This window comes from Equus caballus, chromosome 30, assembly GCF_041296265.1.
Source record: "Equus caballus isolate H_3958 breed thoroughbred chromosome 30, TB-T2T, whole genome shotgun sequence".
Classification (NCBI taxonomy): domain Eukaryota; kingdom Metazoa; phylum Chordata; class Mammalia; order Perissodactyla; family Equidae; genus Equus; species Equus caballus.
The window spans coordinates 37962474-37982958 of NC_091713.1; the positions used below are offsets into that span (position 1 = coordinate 37962474).

General features: G+C 43.3%; 1 protein-coding gene across 28 annotated transcripts in view; it reads left to right on the forward strand.

Annotated features, from left to right (window-relative positions):
- PPP1R12B (protein phosphatase 1 regulatory subunit 12B) overlaps nucleotides 1–20485 on the forward strand; it is a 205930-nt gene that overhangs the window by 107387 nt on the left and 78058 nt on the right. For all 28 annotated transcript variants that reach the window (XR_011434255.1, XR_011434253.1, XR_002805100.2 and 25 more), the window contains 5 exons: nucleotides 10552–10642; nucleotides 13519–13722; nucleotides 15621–15810; nucleotides 15889–16001; nucleotides 17057–17098. Coding sequence is in view for 24 of the 28 variants with exons in the window: in XM_070255901.1 (XP_070112002.1) it covers nucleotides 10552–10642; nucleotides 13519–13722; nucleotides 15621–15810; nucleotides 15889–16001; nucleotides 17057–17098 (640 nt within the window). In the remaining 4 variants the exon portion in view is untranslated. The remainder of the gene's footprint in view (nucleotides 1–10551; nucleotides 10643–13518; nucleotides 13723–15620; nucleotides 15811–15888; nucleotides 16002–17056; nucleotides 17099–20485) is intronic.

The window sequence follows — 20485 nt, forward strand, 5'->3', positions numbered from 1 at the left end:
GCAGCGCTCACTGGCCTTCTTGGTGCTTGAATCTGCCCTGCTTGGCATTAGGGACACCTGCTCTGACCAATGAAGGAACTGTGGAGTGGCCTACATAAGGAAAGCGTCGTCATTTGTGGAAGTGGCTTTGGCACTCCAGGCTGGAGTGCTTTTACTGGAACAAGCGTTCAGAGGTGCAAGAATTCGAGATGGTATAGTGCGAACTAAGGTGGTCACGTTGTCTCTAAAGCAGGAGTCCTCGGAGCCGTGGCTGCTGCTGTGTACCTTGGAGTCTAGAGCAAGGTCAGCAGCCTTTTCTTTAAGGGGCAGACCATGAATGTCTTAGGCCTCGTGGGCCGGATGGTTTCTGTTGCAGCTTCTCCATTCTGCCGCTGTGGCACGGTGAGCAGCAGGCTCGTCCCGCTCATCTCTGGACTGTCCGTGATGGCTTGGGTGCCACAGCAGGTGCTGAGTGGCCTTGCAAAGCTGAAAGATTTACCCCTGGCCCTTTACAGGAAGAGTTTGCAAGCCTCTGCAAACTCAACTCTACTGATGTTTTGGGCCCGATAGTTAATTCTTTGTCATTGCCTCTGGGGGGCCAGATTGTCCCCTGTTGAGAACTACTGGCCTGAGCCTCCAGTGAGGCGGTCTTCAAGCTTACCTGGGGGGACGCAGCACCTAGGATCGCCCAAGGGCAGATGAAATAATATCCAGAGGAGAATGCTGCGGGTCTCCCTGCCTCCTCCCTGCCCTCCCTGGGAAATGAGAAGTAGCATTGATTGGTTTGGGACGGTGTATAAAATATGCATCTAATGGAATGGTATTTTGGAAACTGTTAGCAGCATTGGCTCTGCTGAACCCCAAGATTCTGCCTTCCTTCCCTCTTCTCCTCCCCTTCCTTCTCCTCCTCTTAGTAACAGCTTCTTAGCCCGTTCCCAGCTTTGCCTGAGGCTTGCTGGATAGCAGCGGTGCCTTTCCTAGTATCCGAGGGAGCCCAGGTGCTGAGCCTGCAGCCTTCCCCAGCAGCCACTTACCTTTCGTGCTCGTCGTCTCCACACACCTTCTGACCTTCATTCTGCCATGCAGGCCTGGGCAAGGAGGTAACAGTGTGTTTCTTGGAGCTCCCTTTGTCGGAGGGGCCAGAGAGAGGGAGGGTGGTGCCGCGGAAGGCCTGTACGGGTAGCAGGGTGTAAATGCCGCAGTTAGGAGAAAAGTAGCTTGGAGTGTGCTCTGTCTGGGAGCTTGCTCCTATTGCTGTATCTGTAAATGTCTTAAAGGTGGGAGCCCCAGCACTACGTCATACAACTTAAAAACCACATATAAAATGCAGAATTACTGTAATAATGCCTCTGAGAAGCATAGAAGAAAAAGGAGAACTTTAAGAAGAAAATAAAAGCAATTGCTTTTGAACTTAGCTGGCTAACAAACTGCATTCTGTTAGGTTTGGGTTCTGTGAGCTGGATCTGGTTTTCAGGGTTGAGGAGAGGGCTTGATGATAATGTCTCAATGGGTTTCTCTGGACTCCTGGAGCTGTGCCATCCAATATGGTAGCCAGTAGCCACATGTGGCTATTTAGATTTAAATTAATTAAAAATTAAATCAAATTAAAAATTCAGTTCCTCCGTCACACTACGCATTTTAAGTCCTCAGGAGCCACGTGTGACTAATGACCGCCAGACTGGCTGTGCAGATGTGCAACTTCCCACTATCATACAGAGTTCCACTGCACTGGACTAAAGACAGTGGCCCGTGGAATACAGGAAATTCAGTATTTGACCAGAGCCAGTGAATGGTCATGTTAGTGAGAAGACTTGGAGGCCATTTGTCCAGAGTCAGCATGAGTATGGACTCACTGCGGACTAAAGCTAGATGGGACCTTAACAACTAGGGCCTCACTCCTTTATTTTGTAAGCAAAGAAATTAAGGTCCCGGGAGATTAAATGATTCTCTTAAGGTCAAACAAGTAGCTAATGGCAGAACTGACACTAGAACCCAGGGACATGTTCTTTCCACTGTGGCACAGTGTTAGCATCCCACACCCAGTTAGAAATAGCAAGGAAAATTTGAACTGAAACCTGCCTGATCGGGAGGCCCTGGCAGCTGTGGGGTCCGCTGTGTCCTGTGAAGGAGAGGGCAGCCCCACAGGACCTCTCACAGGTAGGTTGTTCCTTGTTGCCGTATAGTGTGTTGATGGCAGCCTCTGGAAGTATGAAGTCATCCTTTCCTGAGATAGAGTGTTGACTATGGCATACTTTTGGGAAACATCAGGGATGCTAGGAGAAGTTAATACAAGACCTCCTTATTCGCTAATTCCTGATATTGCTAGATGTAGAAAGAAAAAGCAGTGCATCGCTCCACATAGTTAGGGTACCAGGGTGCTGAGTGGAAGAAACAGTTGTGCTGTGGATAAGAAAAGCTATACCAGAGGTAAGAGACCACAGGGATGGTCCCTTTTGGTCTAGGACTGAACCACACTGTGACCTTGGGTAAGTATTTTAATGTTTCCTTGGCCATTGATCGACTTGTCTGTAAAATAGGAGTAATTTTATTATCTCCACATGAAGTCTTGGAATTAGATCACATGACTTCTTGAGGTCATGAAGTTTTACCCTTAGTCTGTGGTTCTGTCGTTCCTCTAAGTGTCCCCCTCCCCTGTAGCTATCCATATATGCTTCCAGGTGGGTATCAAAGAAGTTCTTTTTGGCCTCTCTGAAATACCTTTGTTTGGATGTCCTTCTACATAGGATGTAGTCCACGCAATGACAGCTGTCTTATAAGACCATTAGATAACTTGTGATTAATGGCCACAGCATCCTGAGGGCTGTGAAGGACATGTGCTCAGCTTGGTCCTTCCCTGTTTGAAGCTGAGTGTTTAAGTCCTCTCCCCTCTTCAGCACAGATTTCAGATGTAGGACTCCTTAACAGCTGTTTCAGGAACTAACGTCCTACTGGTGGATTCCAGATGAAAATTTTATTCTCCCACATTCTAGGGAAGACAACTTTGTTCTAGTCTTGGAAATCCTGGCTATTTCTCTTTCATTCTTCTACTTAAAGTAGTTTTATTTTACTTAGCTAGCCCTTTGAACCTTCATGGAAAATGTTTTCAAGGGAATTAAGACCTCTTCCAAATGAATTATCCATTCCCAGTAAAATAGTGAAGGGGAACTCCTTAACTAGACTGGATGGGGTGGATATTAAGGCACACCCAGCCTTGCTGTGCATTAGTGTGGTGATGAAGATCCTGCACTTGGAGGAGGAGGGTGTGGTGGCATAGCACTCGCCACGCTGCGCTGAGACTTGCTGTGTGCGGGGCGGTGGTCTCAGTGTTGTGTGTGGGCTTCCTCGTAGAGTCCCCCTCGTCCATGTCCATTACGGCTGTTAGCCGCTTCATTCGGTGGGAACTTGGGCTGAGAGGGCTTCGATGCTTCACCCAAGATCATTGAGCAAGGAGGTCGGGGAGCCAGGGTCCAAACCCAGGCAATCTGATTCCCATGCCAGGGTACTTTATCACTACACTGCACTTGTCAGAAGGTATTTTAAGGCTTTTATTATTATTTATTGTGACTTTCTTGGTGCTCACTGCTCACTTGCGAGGCGTTTTGCATGGCTTCTTAAGACAAAAGTACTCCATCTGTAGCAGGTAAAGGGGCTATGAACTTTAGAGGCAGCAAACAAGTTATTTTTATGTGGTCATGCATAGTTCTCCATAATTATTTGAATTCCACTGGTTGTGTAACCTCAAAGTCATAGCAAATACAAAGAAAAATGCTTCCTGCTCTCTGGGAAACACAGTAGACAGAAATGGTAATTAAAGGACTTGGCACTGGAGTCCCTTCCTCTGCCACTGAACTGGGGTGCTGGCCTCGTTTTGTCTGCATGCCAGAAGGCCGAGGGACGGATGGAAAGCCGTGGCTGCCGTGATTCTTTCTGTGATACTGTCTTGTGAGCCCAGACCTGTCCTCTTTTGATGGCTTTCAGTGAAGAACCGTGTAGCACTCAGGTTCATGGATGCCTCTGATGCCTCTCAGAAAGAGCCAAGTCTGTTGAGTGTGGGTTTGGTCTAGTGTAGGAGTTAGCAAATTTTTTCTGTAAAGGGCCAAATAGTGAATATTTTAGACTTTGCAGACCATTTCATCTCTAGCGCAAATATTAAACTCTGCTGCTGTAGTTGGATGAAACTTTAATTACAAAAATGTGGCACGCCAGATTTGCCCCCAAGGACCATAGTTTGCTCACGCTGGTCTGGATTTTAGAAGTATGAGGAACTGGGCTCTGCTGAAAACATAGTGTGTCCCCAAGGCAGCCATGAGTGAGGGTGTCACCTCTCTGAACCAGGACTCCACATCTAGGTAAAGAAAAATGAATGAAAATGTTCCTTCCTTCCTCAAAAATGTTTACAAATTCAAGTACTGGAGTTTTCTGTGTTTTGTTTTCAAAGATTTTTTTTCTTATAACTTATAAAAATCTCATAGTGATACTGGTTACAAAATGTAGATGATATTTCTTTTTAAAAAATAAACAATAGTGGCCGGCCAGGTGACGTAGTGGTTAAATTCATGCACTCTGCTCTGGCAGCCCGGGGTTCACAGGTTCAGATCCCGGGTATGGGCTTACACGCCACTCGTCAAACCTTGCTGTGGATGTGTCCCACATACAAGATAGAGGAAGATGGGCACAGATGCTAGCTTAGGGACAATCTTCCTCACCAAAAAAATTTTGAATAGGAATAAATAAACTATATATACTATATCGTTATATAGATAGATACATACATAGATAAAAATCTAGATATACATGTAGTGAAATAAAAATGGGGTTATGTTCATGTGGTGAAATTTTAGTTTATTTTTATTTTCACATTTTTGTCTTTTTTCTAATTTTTCCCATGAAAAACATGTATGATTTCAAATATTTAAGACTCCAAGTCAGGTAAAAGTCTCTTGATCTTAGCTACCAGACTTGTTTTTACCAACTCTGTTCTCTCGCTCATTAAAGCTCTCTAGAGTAGGCAGTGGGATAAGGCAGTTTGAAGCTCACTCTTTCATAGTGGCTTCTATCGAGTGTGCAAAGAAGAGCTGAAGTCAAGAATTAAATATAATAGTGATGTTCTGTGTGTTGCAGGTAGAAATGACATGTGAACAGGCTGGCTGGCGGCCCAGACAGGATTCCATGGGGACTTAGTCCTCAGGGTGGCCACCCATTCTGAGGTCTGGTCCACAGCTTCACACGTTTTAGGACTTAATGTTTTTCAGTTCCTGCCCAGAGGAGAGAAATTTATTAAGGAAGGATTCAAACCTACCAAATACACAGTGGATTGATATCTGTATCAGAATTCCAATTTGCTAATCCGCATTGAGGAGAAAAATACGACTATTAAAATACAGCCTGGTGGAGGACTTCTGCTTCAGGCTATGGCATATCTTATTTTAGACTAAATTCTCCCACTGAAAATAACTAGAAAAACTGGATAAACATAAGGGAAAAAATCCCTTTGAAGGTATGGGAGATTACTCAGGAATGAAGTCTTGAGGGATCAAGATCCTGGAGAGAAGGAAATCAGCAAGAGTGAACCCAGGCTTTGGCTCTGCTTCTCCCTTGAGGCGTGTGCTCATTAGCGAAGCAGTGTCTGCGAGGCTAAGAAATGGGCACGACTTTCAGTAGTCTCCCAGAGCTGAGGGAACAGATATGGGAGTTCAGGAAGAGGGGGTCCCAGTATCTGGGACCACGAAGGGCTACGCGCCAGAGGTAAGGGCTTCCCGGAAGTAGACCAGCCCTTGCACAGGCTGAAGCCTCGCTGCCAGTCAGCTCAGTCAGTCTCAAAGTGGATTCAGGCAATTTGCCTTAGCCCTGTGCCTCTGAAAGTGTGGTCCCCAGATCAGCAGCATCACCTGAGAACTGGTTAGAGATGCAAATTCTCAGTCCCCCTCCAGACCTGCTGAATCAGGACTTCTGGGGGTAGAGCCTAGCAATTTGTATTTCACAAGCCCTCCAGTGATTCACTGCAAGTGAAAGTGTGAGAAGCATTCCCTTAGCCTGACTGCCAAGAAGAAAAGAGTATCCTCTCTGGAAGATGGCAACAATTATCAAATTATCACTATGTTTTTTCATTAAAAATGTCTAGCATTGCGGGGGCCGGCTCAGTGGCACAGTGGTTAAGTTTGCACATTCCACTTTGGCTGCCCAGGGTTTGCTGGTTTGGATCCCAGGTGTGGACCGACACATGGCTTATTGAGCCGTGCTGTGGCAGGCGTTCCACATATAAAATAGAGGAAGCTGGGCATGGATGTTAGCTCAGGGCCGATCATCCTCAGCAAAAAGAGGAGGATTGGTGGTAGACGTTAGCTCAGGGCTAATCCCTCCCCCCCCCAAAAAAGATGTCTAGCATTGGGCCTGGCCCAGAAGCGTAGTGGTTAAGGTCTCATGCTTCACTTTGGCAGCCCGGGTTCGCTGGTTCATCAAGCCATGCTCTGGCAGCATCCCAAATGGAAGAACTAGAAGGACTTACAACTAGGATATACAACTATGTACTAGGGCTTTGGGGAGAAAAAAAAAAAAGGAGATTGGCCCTGAGCTAACATCTGTTGCCATCTTCCTCAGTAAAAAAAAAAAGAAATGTCTGGCATTAATTCAAAAATTACAAGACATACCAAGAAATAAGACTGATTTACCAAAAGACTAAAAAAAACAGACAGTAGGAGCAGATCCAGATATTGATATTGTCAGACATGGACTTTCAAATAATTATGGTTAATATGTTCAAGAAATTAGAACACAAGGAGAATTTCAACAGAGAACTGCAATCTATTTAAAAGAATCAAATGGAAATTCTAGAACTGAAAAATAAAATAACTGAAGTTAAGAAATTCAATAATAGTAGACCAGCTGAAGAGAGGATTCATGAACTAATTAGATGGGACAGTGGAAGATATCCAGAATGAAATCTAGAGAGATAAAAGGATGGCAAATACAAAAAGGCATAACAAATAAATGAACATGGCCAGTAGGTTCTAACGTTAAGTATAGTTGGAATCCCAGAAGAAGAGAAGAGAGGAACCAGCTACTTCTTTCATGGAACACGCTTTTTACCTGGAAGAGTGACTCGGGTATTTGGCAAACATTTTCTTGAAAATGAACAAAGTAAGCCTGTCACTTCAAGTATTTCTTGCCAATTTAAAATTTCAAGCAGAAATTTTGGAAATTTTAGAATTTTGGAAAATTTGTATCTGTCACTGTGAATGGTATTGACTGCTTCCCAATATGTAAATATGTTCTGAGATCAAAGGTGGTATTAAAGAACGTGATTTTTAAAATTTTTACTATTATTTTTTACTGAGATATAATTGGCATATAACATTGTGTTAGTTTTAGGTATACAACATAATGATTTGATAAATATATTATGAAATGATTACTACAATAAATTTAGTTAACATCTGTCACCACACATAGTTACAAATTTTTCTTCCTTGTGATGAGAACTTTTAAGATCTACTTTTTTTTTTAATTGGCACCTGAGCTAACATCTGTTGCCAATCTTCTTTTTTCTTCTTCTTCTTCCCCTCCCCAAAGCCCCCCAGTACGTACTTGTGTATTCTAGTTGTGAGTGCCTCTGGTTGTGCTATATGGGGCGCCACCTCAGCTTGGCCTGATGAGCAGTGCCATGTCCACACCCAGAATCCGAACTGGTGAAACCCTGGGCCACCAAAGCGGAGCGTGTGGACTTAACCACTTGACCACAGGCCGGCCCCAAAGATCTACTCTCTTAGCAAATTTCAAATATACAGTACGATCTCATTAACTCTCGTCACCATGCTGCATATTACATCCCCAGAATTATTAATCTTACAACTAGAAGTTTGTACCTTTTGGCTGCCTCTCCCCACTTGCCCATCCTCCACCCTCCACCTCCAGCAACCACCAATCTGTTCTCTGTATCTGTGAGTTTGGGGTTTTTTTAGATTGTACATATAAGTGAAATCGTACAGTATTTGTCTAGCTTATTTCACTTACCATAATACCCTCAATGTCCATCTATGTTGTTGCAAATGGCAGGCTTTCGTTCCTTTTTATGACTGAATAATATTCCATTGTGTGTCTGTATTCATTCATCTGTCAATGGACACTTAGGTGCTCTCCATATCTTGGCTATTGTAAATAATGCTGCAGTGAACATGGATGTGCAAATATCTTTTTGAGTTAGTGATTTCATTTCCTTTGCATAAATACCAGAAGTGGGATTGCTGGATCATATGGTAGTTCTATTTTACATATTTTGAGGAAATTCCATACTCTTTTTCCATAGTGGCTGCACTGATTTACATTCCCACCAACAATACACAAGGGTTCCCTTTTCTCCACAGCCTCATCAACATTTGTTTCTTGTCTTTTTGATAGTAGCCATTCTAACAGGTATGAGGTGATATCTCATTGTGGTTTTGGTTTGCATCTTTTCCCAGTGATTGGTGATGTCGAGCACCTTTTCATGTACCTCTTGTCCATCTGTATATCTGCTTTGGGAAAAGTGTTCAGTTCCTCTGTTCATTTTTTAATCAGATTTTTTTCTGTTGAGTTGTATGAGTTCTTTATATATTTTGGATATTAACTCCTTATCAGATATATGATTTGCAAATATTTTCTCCCATTCTATAGGTTGTGTTTTCATGTTGTTTATGGTTTCCTGTACTGTGCAGAAGACTTTTAGTTTAATAAAGTCCCATTTGCTTATTTTTGCTTTAATGGCCTTTGCTTTTGGTGTCAAATCCAAAAAATCATTGCCAAGACCAATGTCAAGGAGCTTAACTTCTGTGTTAAAGCATGTGATTTTTAAATTACTGTTGTATAATGTGTCAGCATTTAGAATAGCACCAGTATTTTCTAAATGACCAATGCATGATGTTCCAAAATCATGTCTGGGTAACAAGTGCCATTCAAAGTGCAGGATAGACCAATGAATTTCAGTGTAGCAGCGTATGAAAAGTATGTTAACATGGTTTCAGATTCAACATTGCAACTAACCTTTAAGAAAATACGATTTGTGTTTTTATAGAGTATCAAAGAATATCCACAATTATCTGACAAGGCTGTTATAATATCCTTGCTTTTCCAGCTACACACCTGTGCAGGACTGGATATTTTTTATATATTTTAACTGAAACAACATACGGCAGCGTGTTGAATGCAGAAGCATAGATGAATGTCCAGCTGCCTTCTGTTAAGACAACGTTAAGGAAATTTACAAAAATGTAAAACAATGCCACTCTTACTAAATTTTTTTGTTTTGGAAAATTATTTTTCATAAAAGATGTAAGTTATTGATGTTAACATGTAATAGAGCTGTTATCTTTAAATGAATAAAACATTTTTAATTTCTAAATTTTAATGTCTAATAAGATAAATATTAAATAGGTATGTCCTCACATAAACAAAAGCTCTTCGGGGGTCCTAAATAATTTTTTTAAATGCGTCTTAAGACCAAAAATTTTGAGAACAGTTAATATAGATATTAAAATGACAATTAAAATATATTGTAAGGCTATTATGAATAATTTTGTGCCACTTACTGTGAAAATATAGATAAAATTCCGTGAAAAAAAAATTACCAAAACAGAAAATCTGAATAGCCTTAAATCTGTTAAAGAAATTAAACCCATTATTTAAAACTTCCCCATAAAGAACACTCTAAAGCTAGATGGCTTCGTTGATGAACTCTTCCAATTATTTAAGGACAAAATATCCCCAATCTTACACAAATTCTTAACAGAAAATAGACAGGGAGAAAACACTTCCCAACTTGCATAACCTTAATCCCCAGACCTGGCCAGGTAATTATTATAAGAAGGGAAAATTACAGGCCAATTTCTTGCATGAACACAGATGGAGAAATCCTAAACTAAATAATGCTCAATCTGTATAACAAGTAAGTCTGTATAAAAAGGTGATGCACCAGGACCAAGTTGAACTTATCTCCAAGAATTCAGTGTTGTTTTCATTCAAAAGTTATTCACTGTGATTCAGCATGTTAACAGAAAAAGGAAGGGAAACAATAATCTCAGTATATGGGGAAGAAAAGCACGTGATAAAGTTTAGCACATACAAATGATTAAAAACAAAACAGGTAACTTCAAAACCCTCTCAGCCTGCCCCGAGTCGGAGTGGAAAGGAATTGCTGTCACTAGGAGCGGTGTCTACAGAAATCTTACAGTGGACATCACAGCAAATGATAAGTGCCGAGGGCTTTCTCTCTGAAGACAGAGACAAAACATGGAAACCTGCTGTCATCGCTCCTTTCAACATGTCCTAGACATTCTAGCCAGAGCAGTAAGGCAAGAAAAGAAATAAAAATTGTAAAGATGGGGGAAAAGGAGATAAAATTCTCATTTTACAGATGATATGATTCTGCATGAACAGTAGTACGTTTGCAGAGACTGTCTTGGGAGTATGTAATTTTCATTGCTAGCATTCCCGTCATTTCATCCTCCGAGTGTGGACAGCACTCGGTATGTGGAGCACCTGCTGTTGCTCAGCACGTGTGGCGAAGGTCTTACTCTAGGTCTTGCCCTTCCTCCTCTGCAGGTCGTATCTGACTCCTGTGCGCGATGAAGAGGCAGAGTCTTTACGGAAAGCGCGCTCCAGACAAGCTCGACAGACTCGAAGGTCTACTCAAGTGAGTGTGACCTCTTTTTTATGTTTGTCTGTCTATCTCCCTTTCCATTGGAGCTACAATTAAAAACAGTAAAACGAGTACGTTATTCCAGCCTGTACTACAAGCTGTCACCTGTGTTAAATCTTATACTGCATAGAATCGAGTGAATTCAGAGCAGGTTCATCTCCTTCCCTTCACAAGACTAATCATTCCACTTGTGTTTAAGGGACCACATCTTAGGAATCCCTAAAGGAGAGCAGTCTGGCAATTCCTCTAAATGTTAAACCTAGAATTACCACGTGACCCAGCAGTTCTGCTCTTAGGTATATACTTGAGAAAGGAAAATATGTGTCCACAAAACAACTTGTACACAGATGTTTATAACAGTATTATACACAATAGCCAAAAAGTTGGAAAAAAACAAATTTCCATTCACTAATGACTGGATAAACAAAAATTCCTACAAGGGAATATTATTTGTCAATAAAAAGAGATGAAGTCCTGATACATGCTAATGCTACAACATGGATGAACCTCAAGAAAATGTTATGGTAACTGAAAGAAACCAGACATGATTCCATTTCTATGACAATGTCCAGAATAGGCAAATCCAGAGAATTAGGAAGTAGATTAGTACTTCCCAGGGGCTGGAGAGGGAGGAATGGCAAGTGATTACTAATGGTTTGGAGTTTCTTTTTGGGGTGATAAAAATATTCTGAAATTAAATAGTGGTGATGATTGCACAACTCTGTGAATATAACAAGAACCACTGAATCGTATGCTTTAAAAGGCTGGATTTTATGATATGTGGGTTATATTCAATAAAGATTTATAAAAAGAATCCAAAAGGGAGCCGTTGAAGTAAGGAAGAGTCAGATATAATCTATATTAGACTTCGCAAAAATCACCACGCAGAGAATTGGCAGGAGTGGAAGGCAGGAGAATGTCTGTCAAGCCTGGAAGCAAGAAGATCTGTTAGGAACCTGTATAGCCGTCCACCCTGGAGCTGACCGGAGCACAGACTCAGATTGGAGCAGCAGTGAGAACGAGAGAAAGTGATGGATTGGCATTATTTAAGGAGGCAGAGAAGATGAGCTGATGAAGCCGAATGAAAAGGAGCAGCCAGAGAGGTGAGAAGTAAAGCAGGAAACCACAATGTGGAAGTGAGTGAAAAGTCAGGGAAAAAGTGCAGTTCAACAGATTTAAAGGCTGCAGAGGTCAAGTAGGAAAGCCGAGGACTGAAAAAGAGATGTTTTGCAAGCAGCAAAAACAGCCTTGTTGTCTTCCCTGACCTCCCAAGGCAGGTCAGGGATCCTTCCTTTGTAGTGATTATGACAGTTGTTATTGTGTTGTCGTCGATGATGGTCTGTTTCCCTCTTAGAAGGTAACCTCCAGGAGGACCAAGACTGACTTTCATGCTCTGTTTTGTTTTATTGTCGTAAAATATACATAACGTAAAGTTACCATGTTAACCATTTTTAAGTGTGCAGTTTAGAGGCATTAAGTCCATTCACATTTGCTTTGCAACCATCGGCACCATCCATCTCAGAACGTTTTCATCTTCCCAAACTGAAAGGTTGTACTCCTTAAGCAGGAACTCCCTCTCTCCCCCCAGCCCCAGCACCCACCCTTCTACCTTCTGTCTCAATGAATTTAGTCCTCTAAGGACCTCATATAAGTGGAATCATGCAGTCTATGTCCTTTGGTGACTGGCTTATCTCACTTAGCGTAATGTCCTCAAGGTTCATCCATGTTGTAGCGTGTCAGAACTTTCTTCCTTTGTGGGGTGAGTAGTACTCCATTGTATGTACACACCACATTTTGTTTACCCGTCCATCTGTTGATAGGCATGTGGGTTGCCTCTACCCCTTGGCTACTGTGAATGATGCTGCTGTGAGCGTGGGCGTGCAAAGATCTCCTCCAGACCCTGCTTCCACTTCCTCTGGGTGTATACCCAGAAGTGGGATTGCTGAGTCATGTCTTCCTGTCTCGATACTTGCATTCATTCCATTATACTTACCTGTTTTCTTAGGTCTTTTCCCCAACAGTGAAGTCCTTGAGTACAGGAATCATTTGCTTTGTCTTTGTAGTTCCGGTTCTTGAAGACATTTAATAGTTCCTTATTAAGAGACAATGATGAAAAATAAAAGCTAGTTGTGGATATAGTACCTGCTCAGCTGCTTTTCAACTTTGGAGCTTCCTTCTCCAGGGAACTTGACTCCTAACTGCTGGCGTTAGAGTCGGCTGGCTCTCTTCCTTCCTCCTTTTCTCCTCCTCCTGTGGACGTCTCCTCATTATTTGCTTTTCTTCTGTGTTGCTGCTCCTCTGAGCCCGAGGGAGCATTAATCATTGGAATGTCACTGTGTGATTCCCTGAGTTACTTGGGAAATGATGTTAGAGAAAAGCTAGTTTGGGTGCGAGGGGGGGTTTCCTTTTTGCTGTCGTTCTAGCCTGGCTCTGAATTTTTGCTTTTTGGGGCCTACTTTTTCTTTCTATTTCTAGAAAAATTGAGTTTTTCTAGTATCTGCTGTTTAGAAAACCTCTGTTGGTAACCGCTTGCTCTTGGGAGGGTGGGGAGCTTTCAGGTAAAGATGTTGAGAACTGTTGGTGGGGAAGAGGTACGTGTACAGCAGGCGGGCATCAGTGTGGACCTGTTTTCTGGAATTCACGTTGGAAAAGCTAAAGTATGGTTTGAAATGTACCTAGACTCAGGCCTGGGTTCTTTGCACACTGAGGTGTTTGTTTTAAGTGTGTATTGCTTGAAATGACCTCACACATTTTGGGATGTTCATTTGAAATTTGATGCTGTTAGATCTTTTAGGGAGTTTCCTTGCTTATTCATCAAGAGCTATTCCACGGTTAGAGCGAAACTTCTCTGAGCATGTGATATTTTCCAGGGTGTAACCCTAACAGACCTGCAGGAAGCAGAGAGGACTTTCAGCCGGTCGAGGGCGGAGCGGCAAGCTCAGGAGCAGCCGGGCCAGAAGCCCCTGGGCACTGAAGGGCTTGAGGGGAGCACCAAGAAGCATGAGCCCTCGGCAGTCCCAGGGAAGGAAGCTGGGGAGGGCCGGCAGCCCTGGGGCGGGAGTCTGGATGAAGAGGTAAGCCCGTTTTCCTGGCACAGACTGTGGGAAAAGCAGGGTGCTTATCTGGGGAATTTCTTCCTCACTGATAATTCGACCAGTGGGCAGTTCATAGAAGATGCTGTTCATGTCTGTCTTTAGTTGACGCACCTGTGTGACAGAGAATTCAGAGGATGTCAGTCCCTAATGATCATTTTTTTCTCTGGGAATTAACCAATGCTTATTCTTTTTTCCAGTTTTGTTGAGATATAATTGACGTATAACATTATATTCGTTTTAGGTGTACAACATGATAAGTTGATATATGTATGTATTGTGAAATGATTACCATGATAAGTTTAGTTAACTAAATTTAGCTACATTTATTCTTTACCTACAGAATAAATGTCTTTCTGTTCAAAAAAAGAAGTCATGGTATAATAAAATGCAAATAGAACTACAAGCACTTATTGAGGATGTATGCGAGGCGTTATCTTAACTCTTTCATGTATTAGTTTGTTTAATCCTCAAAGAAACCCTCTGAGGTAGATATTATTATTCCTATTTTAAATATGAGGAAACTGAGTTCCAGAGAGGTTAGGTAACGTGCCCAGCTTTTCACACAGCTGGGAAGCGGTGGCGCAAAGGTGTGCATGTCGGCGGTCTGGCTCCACAGCTCGCTGTCTTAACCATCAGTGTGTTGTTCTAACTCCTGCAAACCCAGGAGCTTACAAAGCACCCCTGGCCCCATGCCAGAGGACGTCGCTTTGGGATGGACATTTTGACTCATTTTCCGTTTCTCGAGTTGAGTTGGAAGTCAAAGACACGGGGTTATATCTAGGGTGAACGTAGCTCCTGGTTTACCTGAGAGGCTTCCATTTACACCTGTTATCTCTGTGTAATTATCAATACCACCCCTTTTCACTCTCAGAAGTGTCCCAGTTGGGATGATAAATTTCACGGTCCCCATAGTTGTAGGAGAAAGGAATCTCCATCTGGCTCTAACTCTGAATGGCTAGGCTGCATAAACTAACGGAGGTTCTGTTGTTTGCTTTGTCTTTTCAGCTACTGTTTACTGAGTACTTATTACTAGGTACTGTTCTAAGCACCCAACATACATTATCTCATTTAATCCTCACAACCGTCTCTGGGGAAGATAGTATCCCTATTTACATAGAAGGAAGCAGAGGCTCAGAGAAGTTAAGTAATATATTCAAGGTCACACAGCTAGTAAATGCTGAAGCCAGAATTTAAATCAAGTTCTATCTGACTCCAAAGCTTACTATATTTTATTGCTTCTGTCTTTATAATTTATAAACAAAAATGTATACAGTCTCTGTGTGTAGTAAGAATTTCTCTATCTCTGCATCTTAAATAAACTAAATTAAGGCTTATTGTCAGATCTATCTGTCCTAACTGGCAGGAAAAAAAAATTCAAAGGGGAAAGTGGGAATTGAATTTAAAGTTTCAATAAGCCTGGTATGGCCAGTTGGTGGAGTATTCAGAAATTGCAGAGTGCTCAGATTTGGTCTCTGTTCTCAGATAACTCAGTATGATTCTTCATATTCCTTGGCTTTCTGTTTTCCTATATAAACCTTGCCTTTCAGCACTCCATCTTAAAAGGCCGTCATCCTTCCTATTTTCATTCCAAAATCAAAGGAATTTTTATTAACAAGGTTAGCGCTACCAAGTGTCCTATGGTCGATTTAGGAATGATTTTCCCTGGCTGCTATCAACATGGTGGTATATTCAGAATAGGAGCCCAGAAGCTGTTTCTGTTCTGGCTACTTACCTAACTAGTTCTGCTCAATAGCTGCTTATTGAGCATCTACTACCAACAAGCCTCTCGATACAGAAAGCCCGTTTTTAATAAACCTGCTATCCTATCCTTTGGTTGGACCTGACCTCTAACGTCTCATCTTCTGGATTACTTCCAGCCTGTCTATCATCGCCTGAGGTGTCCAGCTCAGCCAGACAAACCCACAACACCAGTGTCTCCTTCTGCATCAAGACCCTCTCTCTACACCAGTTCCCATCTGCTACGGACAAGTAGGTCTTCAGTCCCTGATTCTGAGAGTTCAGAGACGACCACAAACACTGCAGTTGCAAAGGAAATGGACAAAAATGGTATGTAGAGCCCAGACCTCTCCCCAGTGGACATGCCCCAGATGCTTAAGACCCGTCCTTTGTTCTGTCTCTGGCCAGAGAGTGAAGAAGCAGATTTGGACGACCAGTCTTCTAATAGGCTGTCCGTCCGTGAGAGGAGGCGGCCCAAGGAGCGACGAAGAGGCACGGGCATCAATTTCTGGACAAAGGATGTAAGTAGATTGGTCTGTGCTGGGACATCTCATGTTGTCCTTGGCTGCCATCCTTTGTGTTGAGTTCCAAAGGGTCCCACATGGGGCCATGAGTCTTACAGATTGTCCAGAAATATTACTGAGAAAAAGGGAAGAAGAAGAAAGACTCACCCAGTATGGGACTCGTTTGGTATATTCCTGCTGGGCGCCCAGCTCCTGGAGCAATGCTGAGCTCATGGTGGGCACACAGTGAACGACTGGTGAGGAACGAGGACATCAGAAACTGACCACAGCCACGTGGACGAGTGGAGCAAGCTCGCCGTATCTCAGCCGTCCTCCCAGTAGCCCCTGAAAGTCATGTAGTCAGTCAGTCAACAAGATCCCAAAACCCCACAGAAGCTGGGATTCTGACTCAATATTTCAGGAGCACTGCAAGAATTTCAAGGAAGTAACATGAGTTCATCTACTCAGTTTTACTCTTTTGAAGGAAAAAAGGAACAAATAATATAAAACATTAACTTTGGCTTGAAGATAAAGACAGGTGCACCAGTGCTTACTAACTCCAAACACACACTCAGTACTTTAATCTGCCCTCTCGTTCTGTACCCTTCTCACTCCACTTTGTTATTGGCATTTGAAAAATCCAGTGGCCGATAATCAAGAGATTCCTGGTTACCAGTGACTTATTTGCAAATTAGATAAGCCATTCAGGGAAACAAGAAACGAGACAGTAATAGTCATCTATCAGAAACTATTCTTTAGCTAGAAGTATTTCACTGTTATAGGACCAAATAGACTGATGCCTACTGACAGAGGTGAAATAAAGTCCGTCTTTCTTAAGAGGCCCTTTTTTCAGCTGTTGGTCATTTGACGTTTCTGACTACAGGTGATGCTCCTAAGCTGTCGCCTGTGGCAACTGTTAAAAGCAGCAGTCATAGTGCATCACTCAGCAGCCGGTGCTCATTGCTCGTGTGTGAAATGGGAAGAGGTGTAACTGATGGGGCTGACCTTGTTGCTTTCGAGGATGTCTGTGACCATGATCCATCCTCTTGTTTTTCTTCCTCCTTCCTTTGCAGGAAGATGAAACTGATGTCTCTGAAGAGGTCAGAGCAGCGTGGGTAAGCAACAGCCAGTGAGGCATGTCCCTTGTGGCTCAGCCGTGCTCGTGTGCGCATAGCTGCAACAGAAGAAAGAGCGGGGCCTGTGCAGATCTGTGCCAAGGGAGAGCTTGGAGATGGGCATTCCTCTGAGGCATGTGGCAGCGCAGTTGGTGGTATTTGCTGACATGATGTGACAACACCCCTGCTCTTGAACAAGTTTCCTATGTTTTCCTATGCCTACTGCCCATTTCGCACATGGTTATTATAGGGTCTGTCTGCTTTCTCTCCCATGAGCATACTACTGGATCATGTAAAGGACTTGGAGTCTTTGGAGGGAAGGCGAAGAGTGGTGCGCCTTCTCTTACGGATCCACACAAATACGGTCATAAGCGTGAGGAATGGAAAGAGGGCACAATCCAGAAGTCATGTATATTTGACTTTGAAATAAGCTTAAACCCCTTGGCTTTTGGATACCTCAGACCCCTTAAGCCCTGGGAGCCAGCTTTTCTCTGCAATGGACAGCCTGGGCCCAGGTTTCCTGAGACTCTGGGTTCCTGTAAGCCACTCACGCCTGATAGAAAGTTAGTGGTTTTCTTATTAATACCATTTTTCAGGAAGAAAGGCATTTGGCTTTGACTAAATGAATTGAGACTGCATGTGTTTCTATTAGAAATTGTGTAAAAAGATGGCCATTTTGTGCCCTACAGTTAGTTAATTGACAGTATGTTCTCAGAATATATTTAATATAACCCATACTGAAAATTAACAACTCATTTTTGGCAGAGGAAATAGAAATGCTGTATTATGTCATTGACCCACTGTATTTCAGTCAAGATCCAGAGCAGTCAGTGGTGGTCTTGCAAAAGCAATGCCTGGGACTGGTGGTGACGCAGGCAAGAGCTGCCCTTGAGTGAGGCTGGGGCTGCGTCACAGAAATGAGCCGTGTCACGTGGCAGTACCCCATGGAGGTTCCTTCAGGCCAGGGAGTGTGTGTGCGTGCATGTGTGTGCGCTTGTATGCGCGCAAACAGCAGCCATGCTTCAGTTTTTCAAGGGGCTTGGAAAGACTTGTGGAGACAGAAAGAGGGAAAGTAGGAAAGTCGCTTTGGGGACTTAGGAGACACCTAAAGAGAGGATCTGAGTATTCGATTACAGAGCACGGAAATGTACCGTGATCCCTAGAGGGTCATAGAGGCCTTTGGGTCCATAAAAGGAATTGCAGCAAGGAAGGCTTTGTTGTCGTGGAATGTCTTTGTCAGTGGAAAGCTCTGTCTCTGCCTTTTCAAACTACTTGGCATGGGAAAATCCTAGCCTAGGCCACCAAAGAAGGGAAACTAAGATGTTCTTGATCCACTGCTTCCCAGAGAATTTCATTTTAGGACCATTGACTTAAAATTACAGAAAAGGTGCTTTGACGGGTGAGGAAAAACGGGAACTGTTGAGGTTTGACGTGAAAGTCATTCGTCAGGGTCTGGCCTCGTGGCCAAGTGCTTAAGTTTGCATGCTCCGCTGCAGGCGGCCCGGTGTTTCGTTGGTTCAAATCCTGGGCGCAGACATGGCACTGCTCCTCAAACCACGCTGAGGCAGCGTCCCACATGCTACAACTAGAAGGACCCACAACGAAGAATATACAACTATGTGCCGGGGGGTTTTGGGGAGAAAAAGGAAAAAGATAAAATCTTTAAAAAAAAAAAGTTAACTCCTCCCAAGACTCAGACATCAGTTTTTAAGTTGAGATATAATTTGCAATCAGTAAATGCACAGATCTTAAGTGTGCTCTTTGATGGGTTTGACGATTGTATCCATTGGTATAAACACCACTCAAATCAAGATGGAGAACTTTTCCAACGCCTTGAGAACTTCCCTTGTACCTCCTTTGCTTTCCCGAGAGGCAGCCCTGTTTCTGATTTCTGTCACCACGGGTTAGCATTGCCTGTTCTTGAATCTTGTGTGTATGGAATTATACAGTAATCATATTTCATTTTAAGGGTAAAAAGGAAAGTTTCAGTGGTATTACCTCCAACTTATGTCTCCAGGCAGGGTTATAACTAAAATGATTCCAAGTATGTACAGACTCTTATTTTCCGCCTCTTAAAGATTTCAAGAGAAGTTTCTTTAACCTCTCGCCCATGTGTCAGTAACAACAGCACGGGTAAGAAGACTTTCTAGGGCTGGCCCCGTGGCTGAGTAAAGTTCCCTGCACTCTGCTTCGGCGGCCCAGGGGCACAGGTTCAGATCCCAGGTGCGGACCTACGCACCACTCATCAGCCATGCTGTGGAGGCCTCCCACATACAAAGCAGAGGAAGATGGGCACAGATGTTAGCTCAGGGACAATCTTCCTCAAGCAAAAAAAAAATTTTATTGTTTAACCTAAATCTCTGTTGACATCACTGAAATCCATTTCTTCTTTTTTGTGTACCTACACTAGAAAAATGTAACCAGCATTTATATACAGATTGGGTTTACGGCTCTGATGTTTGTTGTCAATTACGTGATAGAGGAAGACCAGTCATGCATTTCTGTGGTGGTGACACCAAGAAATGATGCGTGGAAGGCCGGCCACTTGGCTTAAGCCCAGTATAGTGCATGGGTTTAGTCAGAACCCATCCCCATTGGTAAATCCACGAACCAGTGAGACTGGCAATGAATATAGAATTTGATGTCTTAGCACCTCCTTAACAGATGTGTTTAAAGGAAATCTGTTTCATTATCCACATTAGGTGTGTACCATAGTCTCCAGAAATTTAACAGATCCTTTCTCTTGCTAAGTGGGAAGAAACTGAATCTGAGTCCGAGTGTGAGGAAGGTTATTCCAGTCATCCCTGAAAACGCTCTCGTACTCATGAGCGTGTTTGTTTTCTTTCCTGGTGGTAACTGCACGAAATGTGGGCTCTGGAAGGCACGGTCGCAGGCACGGTGTGGAGGGGGTGGCCGTCTGGGTTCTTCCCATCGTTTTACCTGCACCTGGGCCTTCTTGCCTTCTGCTTCACGTTGAGCTTGTCTTCTGCGTTGTTGCTTCCCCGCCTTACTCCTCTGGAGCAGTTCCTCCCCAGCTGGTTCTGTTGTATAATTGAATTCATCACCAGAGGGCACAAGCAGTCAACAGAAAGATGTCGGTGAACACGCAGAATGGTGCCCCGGAGCAGCTGAGCAGACAGACGGCTTTTGTTTTAAAGGAAGTGTTGAAGAACCCACTCCAGTGTAGTAAAGTTCTTGCCTCCCAACTTTCGGGAATTTAGAGATAACTTGGGTTAAGAACCTCAGTTTACCGTTAAAAACACTGGGGCCCAGAGAAGCCAAGGAGTCTCCACAGGGACAGAAAACTGTCCTGGAGTGAGCGCCCGTGCCTGCCTCAGGGGCTCTCGCCTGACTGGGGAAGCAGACCTGAGACTGGGCAGCATCCTC